The sequence below is a fragment of the Chaetodon auriga genome, chromosome 21 (genome assembly GCF_051107435.1).
Source record: "Chaetodon auriga isolate fChaAug3 chromosome 21, fChaAug3.hap1, whole genome shotgun sequence".
In the NCBI taxonomy this organism is placed as follows: Eukaryota; Metazoa; Chordata; class Actinopteri; order Chaetodontiformes; family Chaetodontidae; genus Chaetodon; species Chaetodon auriga.
In genome coordinates, this window is record NC_135094.1 from 2,779,035 (window position 1) to 2,792,460 (window position 13,426).

General features: G+C 47.4%; 1 protein-coding gene across 1 annotated transcript in view; it reads left to right on the forward strand.

Annotated features, from left to right (window-relative positions):
- The first annotated feature begins 1,599 nt into the window (after positions 1–1,599).
- Positions 1,600–13,426, forward strand: part of drosha (drosha ribonuclease III) — an 80,027-nt gene continuing 68,200 nt past the window's right edge. The window contains exons 1-12 of the mRNA XM_076761508.1: positions 1,600–1,776; positions 2,744–3,599; positions 3,688–3,756; positions 4,788–5,076; positions 6,258–6,399; positions 7,232–7,392; positions 8,477–8,557; positions 9,325–9,411; positions 9,597–9,683; positions 11,496–11,567; positions 11,914–11,995; positions 12,856–12,930. Coding sequence (XP_076617623.1) covers positions 2,746–3,599; positions 3,688–3,756; positions 4,788–5,076; positions 6,258–6,399; positions 7,232–7,392; positions 8,477–8,557; positions 9,325–9,411; positions 9,597–9,683; positions 11,496–11,567; positions 11,914–11,995; positions 12,856–12,930 — 1,999 coding nt within the window. The 5' untranslated portion in view covers positions 1,600–1,776; positions 2,744–2,745. The remainder of the gene's footprint in view (positions 1,777–2,743; positions 3,600–3,687; positions 3,757–4,787; positions 5,077–6,257; positions 6,400–7,231; positions 7,393–8,476; positions 8,558–9,324; positions 9,412–9,596; positions 9,684–11,495; positions 11,568–11,913; positions 11,996–12,855; positions 12,931–13,426) is intronic.

Consider the following 13,426-nt stretch of genomic DNA (forward strand, 5'->3'; position numbering starts at 1 on the left):
CTCTGCTTTGACAGCCTGTGGAAATTAAATGTCACTTCCAGTTTGTTGATAGCACTTTTTTGTCTTCCACTTCAACCATGTCTGTTTCCACAGCGTTCCACCTGAGCTACACGTATGTGTCCAGTAATGCTCTAATGTGCCAATTAAGGCTTCTAACTTTAACCGTTTGATTCTTGATTCATCATTTTGTTGTTGTTGTTGTTGTTTTTCGGGCACTAATGCAGAAAAGCCATCAAGTTCCAGCTTTGGAATTGTGAGGTTTTAGTGTTGATGTGAGAATTGATTAAATGTCTTTATAATCTGGACTCGCAGTCAGTCAAAACAAGCATTTGAAGATGCCACTTTGGGCTGAAATTGTGATTTCACCCTCCTCTGACATTTTGTAAATAATTGAGAATCGAGAATCGAGAACCCCAGTCAGAGTTTCAGCTCTTGGAAAAGTATTTCTTTCTAGTCCTGGCGTTGTGTATGGGGGCATTGTCATGATGAAACCGGACAGGGTTTTACATAAACTGCTGCCACAACACTGGAGGCACATTACTTTCTACTACATCTCTGTATGCCGCAGCACTGAAGCTGCTTTTTAAGTAGACAGAAACCAAAACCACGAAAAACAGCCTCAGATTAGGAGTAAAAGAAATAATGTGGGCAGGCTTCTGCATACATTTGGCCACATACTGTCATTAACTCTCTGGTAGTTGAAATGTTTTTACACAGAAATTCCCAAGCTAGAAGATTAGTGGTCAGAACAGAATGTGGGTGTTTCCCCCAAGCAAACTGTGTGGGCTCCTGCACATTGATTCACCCAGCGAGGTGCTGCAGCGCACAACATCACAGCGGGCCGCACGTCAATGCTGCGACTCGCAGAGGTTAACAACTGGGCCGTAAGCCATGTATTCAGCGGCACGTCTCCTGAGACGGGCTCAGATCAATACGGCAGGAAGCCGAATGGGCACCCTGCTCCGAATAATTCAGGAGAAGTTGCAGGGCTTGAGACCAGAATGGTCCCCAGGTTGTTAAAGAATGCAATAACAGAGTTTAGCTCGAAGAAATGCGTTATGTGTTCTCTGCGCCTCATTCATTCTGGAAATGATGTGTGAGATGTTTCCATGGTAATGTTGTGCCGTTTCATGCAGTTTATAAAGAAAACTCTGCTTCCCTCTAGTGGAAACATGGTACAAGTACACAATGACAGTTATTGGTGTTTAACAGTTAAGTGTTCACTTAAAAGACGCACGAATTTGGATGGCAATCACCTGCAGGCTTAATTGTGCATATGTATTTTAGTTTGAAAATGCTTTACCTTTATTATCAATCAGCTCAACAGAAATGTTAAGAGTGTAAAATGAGTAAATGTCAGTTTAAAGGTCAGAGAATAGCAGGTCTGTTAGCGCGCACACAGATAAAGTGGGAATAAACGAAGCGGTGGAGCCTCTTTTGTTTACAGACTCAAATAACGTTTGTATGTAGTATTTTCATGCACAGCAGCGGCGTTTCAGCTCGGCGAGAAACCCTCAAAGCTACACCGGCGCCTCATTGGTCAACGACCCGGTCGCAGAATGTGATTGGACCATTCTTGTTCCTCTCTCTAAACGTTCCGACTGGAAACACGGCCACTCTCAAAGCGTGATACCTGAACTGTTACTCACTGTGTTGCATTGCTTCAGAAGTTAGCCTGTTTCAGAAAATTTACGCTGGTGGGATTATATGTTTTTGAGCCAGCTGTGAAGACGGAATGATACGCTTCTGTTGCCGGTGCTCCTTTGTATTTTGAAGGTAATTTCTTCCACACGCACCGTCGGTCTGTGCTAGCCGGCTTGCTAACATGTTAGCGACGGGTAGCCTGAGGAGCTTCACCGTTTCTGCTGCTGCTGTTACCCTCCAAGATAATATTATGCTAACATTGACCCAGACTGACCACTTTCTCCTCTAACTGTGACATTCAAACTTCCATTCAGTCGTTTTCCGACGCTTTATTCGTGATTTTGAAAATGACATGTTGTAGCTAATGCTAGCTAGCTAGCGTCGCTCAGGTCAGTGCGAGCAGTTGTTTCGAAGGTGTTCTGCGGTTGTCTGTGGTGTGCTGCTGTAGCTACACGTAGACGATGAACTAGCGATTAATCACGTCAATCAGTTGTTTTGCGGTGCTTTATTTCATTATGCGTGCGTTCATCCATCAAGGTGTCTCATTGGGATCAAGATCTCTTTTGCAAGAGAGATCCCAGCTGCATGTGGCATTTCTTGTTCTCTGTTCGAAGAGGAGACCAGTTCAGAGCCGGTACCAAGGACTTGTATGTCGAACTGTGTGGGTTTTAGGGGGATCTACTGGCAGAAAGGGAATATAATAGTCCGGACTGTGTCGTCGCTAGTGTCTCATCACCTGAAAATAAGACTTTCGTTGACTTAGAATAATCTCTTTAAACCTACAGAGGGAGCAGTTACTCTTCCACAAAGTCTGCCATCATTCTACAGCAGCCCTGAGCGGACAAACCAAACACTGCCTCCAGAGAGGTTTTAGGTTGAAGTAAAGGCCACTGTAGGGTCTCCTCCACTCCGCTTAGAAGGCAGGTGTGAGGGGAGGTGTCTTCATTTGGTTGCATTCTGTAAACTTGCCACTTAGTCCTCCACACCGGACCTTTAAAGCAGAGTAAAGTCAGACATTTATCTGGAACTTTCAGGTGTGTTTCACTGATGTGGGACATGTGGACATCAGTTGTAACCTGTTTTTTTGTTTTGTCCACAGCCATGTCTTTCCATCAGGATCGGGGGGCTTCCCGGGGAGGAATACCCCCAGGCCAGCACGGCTCCCCTCAAAACTACCGGCCCACCAACCTGAGGCCGCCGCCTCCCCAGCCTCCTGTTCCCCCGTACCACTACGATCCTCAGGCTCCTCCCAGCTCAAGCTACCATGGAAACAGCGGCTACATGCCTCCGCACTCTGACTTCATGCAGTACCCTCCGCCAGCACCGTCCCAGACGCCCAGCTCGCTCAACCAGTGCCCGCTGCGCCCGCCTTTCCCGAAGCCCTCTGGCCGGCAGGGCTTCCCTGAACCCCCACCTAACTTTCCACCTCCTCCTCTTCCCAGCTCCGCAGGTGGTCCCACACCGGGGTCGCAGGTGTCTGTTCAGAATGCCTACCACCCTTACATGATGCCTCCTGTGCCCCCACCACCATTACCACACCCACCCATGCCTCCCCCCATAGCCTCCCAGTCTATGAGCTACCACCCGCCGTACTCCATGAACTACCCCCATCCTCCTCACCCTCCTTTCCCTCCTCCCACCTTCAGCCCCGGCTACACTCAGAGCCCCAGCTCGTTCAAACCAGAGCACAGCTTCAGGCACGGGGCGCAGTACAAGTACGAGAAGCCCATGGACAACAGGAGGTCCCCAGAAAGGGGGTACCGCCACGATGACCACAGGCAGAAGGGCTACGGCTACGGGAGCCACAGCGAGAAGCATAAAATGGAATTTCCTGGAGAGAGGAAGGACCGCACGAGGAGTCCAGACAGGCGCGGCAGGCCAGAGGGAGGACGGTACAGGTCTGAGTACGACCGAGGCCGGACCCCCCCCAGACACAGGAGCAGGGAACGCAGCAGGTACATGAGCAGCACCAACCCTCCTAAATCAGATCAGTGTGTGAAATGAGTTTTTTCTCACTGCTGCTGTGCGTGTGTTCGTTCACAGGGAGAGGTATCGCCACAGAGAAAGCCGCAGGTCTCAGTCGCCCGACAGGCACAGAAAGAGGCCTCGAAGGTACACATGCAGTCCATCATCCACTCTAAACCTGGTTTCTGGATTTGTTTTCAGTCACTTTTTGACTCTGGTTCAGCTGACCTTTCTCACTTCTCCCCTGTTTATCTGTCTGATTCTTAAGTTCAAGAAGTGCAGGATTAATAGATTATACAACAGCTAACACATTATAAAAATCTTTGGCTTCTTTAATACAGATCATTTTTGCATGTTTTATGGTTACAAAATGCTTCCATGACACACAGCCTCTCACAGGGCCGAGTAAAGTACACATTTATGTATTTGCTGTATTTATTTTAGATGGAAAAGCTTTGGCCCTAAAAACAGAACTCACCTGTGACCTGCAGTAAGGGCAGCTTTTTGTCACTGGAGTCGTTTTCTCACACAAAGCTCCTCCAGAGTCTCTATAAAAGGTGTTTCTCACAGTGTTCCCAGGTGTGCTTCACGCTCCCAACGACTAACAATGTGACTTTGATGTTTGTAAATCTGCGGTGCTCCCGCTTTCAAACATTTCTCACAGTCTTCACTGAGTGATTGGAGCTCCGAGGTGGTGTCATCATCCGACCTTAACGCTGAGATCCAATGAGAAATACCTCTTCAACCCTTCTAGATCAAATCAGTTTCTTTATGCTCTGATATCAAAATCCACTCAGGTTTTCTTCCTGTAAAGTGAAATTTGACATGTGCTTATGTCAGCTTTAACCAGCCAGTTTCAACCGATAACATCATCATCAGAGCTAAGATTCATGAGTTAGCTTGCTCGCAACAGCATGCTACGTCTACGTGTCTTCAGGCCTTCGATACCTCAAACCTTTAACAGGAAGTGATGAAGGAGGCGAGTGGTCGTTTTTATCTAAAGCAAACGTTATTATCTGCATAGATCAGCCTTTAAAAAATCGTAGAAATTAAATTGTCTCTGACACAATATGGACGCTAGGTTCTCTGGAAGCGGTTTCATCTGGCTTTTATTTTGGTGTTTTGGTCACATGGTAACAGTGATCCCATAATATTTCCTTTGAATCTGTGCCCTGCAGTCGGTCCTCCAGCAGGGACAGGAAACGCGGTCGCTGGGAGGAGGAGCGGGACAGGAGGTCGGAGAGCTCCTCCGGCCCGAGCAGAGAGCGCAGCTACTCCTCCATCAGGAGCAGAGACTGCGAGGAGGTGTTCGCCGACAGAGAGCGAGAGAGGGAGCGGGAGCGGGACCGGGAGAAGGAGAAAGAGAAGGGCGACGACGAGAAAGAGGAAGAGGAGCTGCTGAAGCCCGCCTGGATCCGCTGCACGCACGCTGAGAGCTACTACTCCAACGACCCCATGGACCAAGTGGTACTGCAGGCACTTCTGTCTTCATTATATCCGTCCTCTGTTCGCTTTCTAATTGTTTGTTTTAATATCTAATTGTTATTATTCTCTTGGTGCCCTTCTGCAAGAGTCTCGGAGTCCATAGCCATAAAACGTCCTTGCCCGCAGTTTGTTTTAGGTAGATTAAACAGGAAATGGCTTGTTTTAATTCGATGCCTTTAACAGAGTGCCCATTAAGGCTGAGCACAGACTGCTTGATATTGTTTTATCCCACTGACTGTCAAAGGAAACTTTCCTAATCTTCTGTCAGCCGTTCTATCACTTTTATCTGGTGTTGTTAAAGAGTTGGATTAGCCGCTGTCCACTGCTGGAGGTTTTTCAAGTCTTTCAGTTAACAGCGAGCGCTCAGAGACGCCTCAGTCGCCCCTTTGCAAATCACCACCTGCTCTATCAAATGCTTTTCTAAAGTCTTTGAATCTTACGGAGAGTGCCAGCTCCTTTATCCCCCCTAAAACTCTGACCTTTAGAGGTACTCTCAATGCTTCCTTCACGCTGACACGAGCCGCTTTTTTTTAACCCAGAATTAGACATTCTGTCCGACACCTGACCCGTCTCTCAGTTAAACCAAGGCGAAGGGAAATGTTGAGATGGAGCCCCTCTTTATTCCTTTGCTCCTCCACGAACCTGCTGCTTTTTTTTTGGTATGGCATCGGTCGAGGTTCCAGCTGAGCTGAGATGATGCTGCCAATGAACCTGTTTACCTTTCCCAGTCTTTTGTTGCTCCCAACTTGTTTGACGTGTTGCTGCATCAGATTCAGAATAAGCAGATATTTCCAAAAATCAATGAAGCTGATGAGGAAAACATTAAATATATTGTCTTTGTGCTGTTCTAGACGTCAGAAATGATCAGCGAGTCGTCACACCCTCTTTTATTTATGCTTCTCACAGCATCAAGACGTGGAATTGGCTTGTAGGTGTGTGTGATCGCATAACTTCTGTTTGTTGTGAAGTTAATAGTCCTATAATCCGTGCGATGATATAGTCATCGATTGATGCGTAGAGCGACTGCTGGTGTGCAAATATTAAAGCAAGCCCAGCACATTTTTTATTTTTCAGAAGCAAACACGCTGACTCTGGTCTTATTAAGGCCTTTATCTGCCCCTCTTCGTCACGGGGAGTCATGTGTCTCACCTGAATCTGTTCAGGGGGACTCTACTGTGGTGGGGACCAGTAAACTGCGGGGCCTGTACGAGCGCTTCGAGGAGGAGCTGGGAAGGAGGCAGGAGCGAGCCAAGGCTGCACGACCCAAGTGGGACCCGCCCAAGACCAAGCTGGATGAGGATCCAGGTGGGTAGTCCTGCAGAAGTGGCTGTGTGTGATCACGAGGGATCGGTTCAGCTGTCAGTGCTCATCATAGCTGTGAGTGTAATGGAAACACGCCTGTAATGCGCCTGCAGGTTGTTCTGGATAAGTGCAACAACTTCATAACAATCTGCGAACAGTTAAAGCATCTGTTGACAATCTTTTGTGCTCGACATGCATACAAACGTGCCGTCTTCTCGGCGGTGCGTCAGGCTGAGGCAGAGATTAAGTTCAGTGTTTATGATGTTATCTGCGGGGCTGTCAGCTTGATTGTCTCTTTCAGCCCCGCTATAATATAAATCTCGCTCACGGAGATTTTAATTTGCTAAACATGTTGCTCCGGGCGCCGACTTCACAATCAAGCACTCCAGTTAAAACGCTGATAAGAGTTGACTTTGCTTAGCTAAGAAGCGCAAACTATTCGGCTGACTGGTAATTAAAATCCTCGTTTTGGCGTGAGGTTTCTTTTCAGTAAGTGACGAGTGTGAGCGGAAATAAAGAAAACATGAGCGCCAGATGGCAACTGTGCTGCTCTTTTAATGTCAGAGGCGCTGAAGTCTGCAGCTGGCTTGAGGAATTAGGTAGCAGATCTGGAACTTTTCTCTATCACCGGCATTGTGTGGATAATTACTCGGCTGCGATAGTGCACACAGTTTGAAAGCGTTTCGACAGATTGGTTTAATGTTTCATAATCGTGTGTGAGGGTGCAGCTGAGCAGGAGAGCTTAACCGCCATCTCCGGCTCACTGAATTATGTCTGGATCTTCATCTCCGTGACGCTCTAATGATCAAAGACCTCTCTGCTCTTTGGGTTTCAGACGACAGCAGCAGTGAGTCAGACTGTGAGTCAGATGCTGAAGGAAGCACCTGCTCCAGCAGCTCTGACTCAGAGGTTTTTGATGTCATCGCCGAGATCAAGAGGAGGAAAGCTCACCCCGACCGCCTGCACGAGGAGCTGTGGTACAACGACCCAGGCCAGGTCGGCCCCCTCCCTCTCTCCTGCAACATTTATGACGTTATGAAACCGAGTTCTCCATTTGTTTTTATCTCCTGCTTCAGTCTCCTGTCAGGCCCGAGGAGGCTAGAGAGCAGATCTCGATCCTGAAGCTGTGCTGTTCACGTGGGCGAGTCGTGCGACGCTGACAGGACGTGATATTAGTGGTGCAGTGTTAACGAAGTCTAATAAACAAATAAATGACTGAATCCACTTCAGCCCAGCGGCTTCAAACAGTCACTTTAACAGAAACAGAGCGGGTCACACCGGTGACGCAGATCTCGCTGAAATCTCTCGTCTGATTTGCATAAATTAGACTTTTTTTTGGCCAAATGTGTGAAATAATGAGCCGCTGTAATCTGTTAAAGGAGGAATGATGTCTGTGGAAACAAACCTAAAACAAACTCTTATATAAGTACATTTATTCACAAATGAACTAAAAGAAATGAACAATCTGCGCTGGGCTGAAGACATTTCATGTTTCAGGTCATTTAGAAACTGGCTCCATTACACCGTTCGTCCACCAGAGAGCGCCGGCGGTCACGTTCACACTGGAAATGTTCTCCTCAGTTTGTTTCCAGGCTTCAGTAAAAATAAACGACAGTATCAGCCATAATATCTTTATCAGGAATCACAGGAGTTTCATAGAAAAACATGATTTAAAGAAACGTCTAAAGCAGCGCGGACGGACGCAGCTCCTCTCAGTGTGAAACGTGTGTCAGGATTGAATGTTTTCTGCAGGATTTGACAGGTTTTAAACTCATTTTAGTCAACGCAGGCTCCGTTAAAGAGGCCGTTTGCGCTCTGACGTCCAACCACGTCATGAGAAATCTTTGTTTTGGCTTCATCCCAACAGTGAAATGTAAAAAAAAAGTCACTGAGGTCTTTTTGTTGGTTTGCCTTAACGTTACCAAACAGGACGACTCAGACCTCCAGTGAGGGCCTAAAGGTCAGGACTGTGCACTCGTGCAGTTTGGAGACGTGAAATGTTCTGCAGCCCCCCCCCCGTGCCGCCGTACATAGCAAGTGAAGCAGTTGTGTCTGATTTACGTATTTTCTTTCTGTCCAGATGAATGATGGTCCCTTGTGTAAGTGCAGTGCCAAGGCCAGACGTACAGGGATCCGCCACAGCATCTACCCGGGGGAAGAGGTATGACACGCCGTGAATAAATCACACGTTCATAACCTTGCACGGAGGGGCAAGGACATTATTCTGCTCAGCCTAAATGTATTCTCTGCACAGTGGCCGTTTTCCATTGTATTAAATAAGGGACAATCCGATTTTATTGTCCCAGAGAAGCAAATGATAGTATCACATCTGTAAGATTTAGACAGCAGAGTTGATCTAAACCATCGATTGTTATGAGATTTTAGCTTTTCATGAGTCCCTTCGCAAAGAGCAGCGAGACGCTTCGCTGTCAGGTTTCTCCTTAGAATTAAACTGTTTACATCTCAGCAGAAAGGGAGGCTTTTTTAGGAGGCGTTGCTTTTCCTTTGCCAGTGGAGATCAATGAAGGTCATGGATTACTTAACGAGCGTGCGTTTTTTAACATCAGCCTCCAGAAGAATTCTCTTTTTTTGCAGGCATTAAAGCGTCACCTGAAGGTCATTTCATGTCTCACAAAGTCTATTTGGCTGTAAATGAACAGGGCTCGCCCCCTTGTTCATCGCTTAGTTGACTAATTGCTTGTTACGGTCTTGGTTGACCTGGAAATTGTTAGTCAATTAGTTGTTTTTCTGCGGCCTCGTGCAGCACGCGGGACGCCTGACTGTATTCATTTGAAGGACGGCGGAAGTCTTTCACATCTTCTTGGTTTCATTACGTGTGCAGGGACAATCACGGTTTCTGCCTAAAGGTGCTGTTCGTGCATTTTAATGTCTGAGTTTCCACACGTGACCTGAGTTTGTCTCTTTCAGCCCGTGAAACGCTGCCGCATGATGAACAACAACGCGGGAAAGCTGTTTCACTACAGGATCACCGTGTCCCCTCCCACCAACTTCCTGGTGCGTCTGTGTCTTTTGTTTCATAAAGTGTGAAACTGAATGGCGTCGTGCAGCAGGATGCTCCCGACTCCTCCAGAGCTTTGTGTTCTGAGCTTGTGTTCAGAATAGTATAATGACGTGTTGTGTTAAATGTCACGGCTGAAATCGCCGCTGTCGCTGAGTGGTGTCGCTGCTTCCTGTTTCAGACCGACAGGCCGACGGTGATCGAGTACGACGACCATGAGTACCTGTTCGAAGGCTTCTCTCTTTTCTCCCACACGCCTCTCACCAACGTAAGCCTGCTTTGAATTGTTAACCTCAAAGGTGATAAGCCATTAATTTCCCACACAGGATGTTTGGCGGCGTGTTGTCAGCGTGCAGCCATTTTTTCCTCCCTGCTATGCCTGTTTTTTACATTCTGTGTCGTCTTTACTATTGATTTCCTTGCACTTGCTTTTGTGCCGTGTGTTTGGGGGCAGGTGGAGTCAGCCTGACTTTCTTCACTGTTTTGTTCGAGAGTCAATTCAAACCTCACGAAGGTGAAGCGGAAAAGTTTGCAGGGTTGTTTACGACTTCGAACTCGCATGTTTCGCCCGCAGGAAGTCATTTCATACTCAGATACTCGTGCACGTTGTACATGAAGTGAGGTGTAGGATGGAAGCATGTCCGCTGATTTGTCCGCTTTGCTTTGAATGTTGCACGCTGATGTTTGGAGGGAAATCACGTTGAAAGGATGTGATCACGGTGTGGTTCAAAGCACGTTTCTCTGAAGCGAGCTGAGGTATCTGCCTCCTTAATTCAAAACAAAATAAGTCACTTAATTGCAGTTTTTGCTCGCGTGCACGATTTGATATCATATAAAAATGCTCTTATTAATGTCGGAGCTTCAGCTCAGTCCTGGTTCTCCTCCCACGTGTGCTGTGTGGGCCTGCCTGCGTGAACCTCTGCTGTGTAAAGACGCTTTAATAACCTCTCTCCTTACACTATTTGACCGCTGCTCAGTCAGCTCTGCGCCGGCCACGTACGATCCCCGTCCTCCTCCTCCTCCTCCTCCTCCTCCTCCTACATGTCCGTTCAGGCAACACGTATAATTAAGGCCAGCGTTTGAGTGAAAAATCCTCTCCTCCTTCAACTCCACTCGCCTCAAAAATAACTTCAAATCGGCTTTTGGCTCTGGCCCGCCGTCTTTGTTGCCTGGACGAAGTGCTCCTCTCGCAGCGCCGACCTTGTCGCCGAGTCCTCTCCTTCGCTTTTGAAGGCCCGTCAGTGGCTGTCAAACATTAGAGAGGTCGCGCCTTAAAAGGGTCCTCTCTTTCTGCGGCCATTTGAGCCGCGTGCGTGACGTTTCATCCCGAGGAGGAAGTTTAAAGGCGGCGAGCCATCGATAGGGGACCGCCAAACCCCGTTTCTTGAGCGTTCAAAGCATTAATATGTCTGTCGAGATCCACGTGTGTTTTCCCTGCATGTTTGAATAATAAACTACTTGGTCAATATCCATCCAGCTTGAAAAGAACCTCGAGGATTAAGGCGTGATTTGAACTGGATAATTTAAGCAGCCCTTGTTAAAAGCTGGGGTAAACGCTTCGTGGCGGTGTGAGGATTAGGAACCTCGGAGCGTGGCGATATTAGCCCCCTGCTAGTTAGCCGCCGGGATGGGCAAGAATGAATGCGGCTCCCAGGTTAATCTCTTAAAATGGACCCCTGCGCTCTGACAACAAAGACCGTGTAACTAGGGAGATTAAACACAGAAGAGCAGGCTTATCTATTTAGCGAGATTTGAGTTACTTAATTTTCAAGTGTGTGTGTGTGTGTGTGTGTGTGTGTGTGTGTGTGTGTGTGTGCAGGCATGTGATCTGTGCTCACACATGTCAGGGCTTTTTAATCGACGAAGGTTTGCATGTCCAAGCGGCCAGTTACAGGCCGATTTCTCCGGCGCGCACACTTTTTGTTGACACGCGGCTGCGTCCACCATTTTGGGCGAGCTCCGCCGCCGAGATGAGGTTTTAATGAGTTTCCTTGAAAAGCTGTAACCTCTGCCTAACGCCATGGTAATGAGCCGGCCCGTCCTTTCTTCTTCTCGTCCTCTGTCCCTTTCATCATCACAGATTCCATTGTGCCGTGTGATCCGCTTCAACATAGATTACACCATTCACTTCATAGAGGAGATGACACCGGAGGTCGGTAAAACCCACTTTATCTCCCAGCTCTTTCTCACCCCTTTTTGTTTTTATCTCAAACGGCTGAGGCTGAGCACAGCTGAGCCACATGTAACCCTCACACCTCAGTGCCTGGGCGAGCCAAGGTGCTAATCCTGGTAGGAGAGGGAAAAGAGACTCTTTGTAACCTGCGCAGGTTGATTACGCCGATAAGGTGGCTTTACGAGATAAAAGTTAGAGAAGTGGATTTACGTATCAGTCATATCTACATTAAGGTCCTCTTTATGGCAGTATTACAGCCTTTTTTTGAGTCTGCTGCGCGCTCACATCACGCCGCTGTCAAACACCGCCTCTCTCTCCTCTTCAGAACTACTGTGTGCGAGGCCTGGAGCTGTTCGCCGCCTACTTGTTCCAGGACATTCTGGAGCTGTATGACTGGAACCTGAGAGGTACGACTCCCAAACCAGGGGCCCGTTTCACGACGGGCGGCGCAGATTCACACGATAGCAAACTGCAGATAACTTGTCCGACCTGTGTGTTGAAATTAAGAGGAAATGATGTCAAATCAGTCTGGTGGTGGACATACTGGACGTACTGTATTTTCTAAATTTCTATAATGGTTAGTTACACGCAGATAAAGTGGTAAAACTGAGTAACCTTTAAGTTGTATGTAGCTGCTGTTTCTACTCATATTGTGGAAACTGAACCAGTTTAAAATGCATTAATTTAATGTAAAGGTTTGGTTTTTCTGAAGGGAAATAACAGCTGAGAAAACCACAAACCTGAAGAGACACGTTAAGACTCAGCAGAGACACTGAGGACGATAAACGAAATGCTAAGCTGCTGTTTAAAGCCAATCTGTAAGGCTGTGGTGTTCAATACGATCTGATGACTTAAAAAGACCAAAATGTCAACAGTTTTCATTGAATACAACTCGACTAAAATACTCACGGCTTTCTTTGACCAAGATAAGAATAAAATGACTTTTTCTCAACTAAAAATATTAGAAGTACTAGCAAGGACATGTGACACACGGCGAAGAATGAATATAAAAAACCATCTTGTGCAGAATGATCGACACCAGATGCCTACGAGTGTCTTTTGTGACATCAAAACTAGTTTGCGAGCCAGTCCTGGTTGCCACTGCACAAACACTGAGACTTTTCAGGGAAGTTTGAGACATCTTATATCCAACAGATGAAGTTTGGAAATTAAATAATTCCATATTCATGGGTTCAGGACTTTTAAACGAGGGAGAAGGAGAATGGTCAGATTCTGTCACTAAAAGCCTCTTTGCTCTTTCCTCCAGGCCCTGAGTTCGACCTCGAGGCCTCTGGGTGCCAGCAGTTCCACTTCATGCCCCGCTTTGTGCGATTCTTACCCGGTAAGCCCGAGCACGCTGCGGAGACCCTGCACTGCTTTCCTTTGCCGCTTGTCTCCCTCTGCTGGTCGGCGGTGACACAAGCTAAAAGGCACAGAAAAGAAAAGGAGCTGCATGTCTCCAGTAATGTCTGCTCCACATATTTCTGCATACGCTGGAGTTCATGTTTCTGGTATGTTCTGTGCACGGTGACTCACGGCTCCCGAGCTGCTGCGCGGCTGCATGGTGTTCATCTCTGGTGCACATGATGGTGCTGGTGCGCCGTGATACTGCTGCAGCGTTTTGTTATGACAGCTGTGCCACCTACCTTCTTGCCATCAAAAAACATTTTTTTTCTCCTAGCTCTCCCAATTTAGTCCACTACAAACACTTATGTGCCTCTTTTACAAAATCACAGAGGAAAAAAACTGGCCAGTGTGATGTTTGTGATGTGAGGAGTGAGAGCAGACAGTCACACTGACGCTCACAGTGAGCGCGCAGGTCTGCTGAGGCTGTTGTC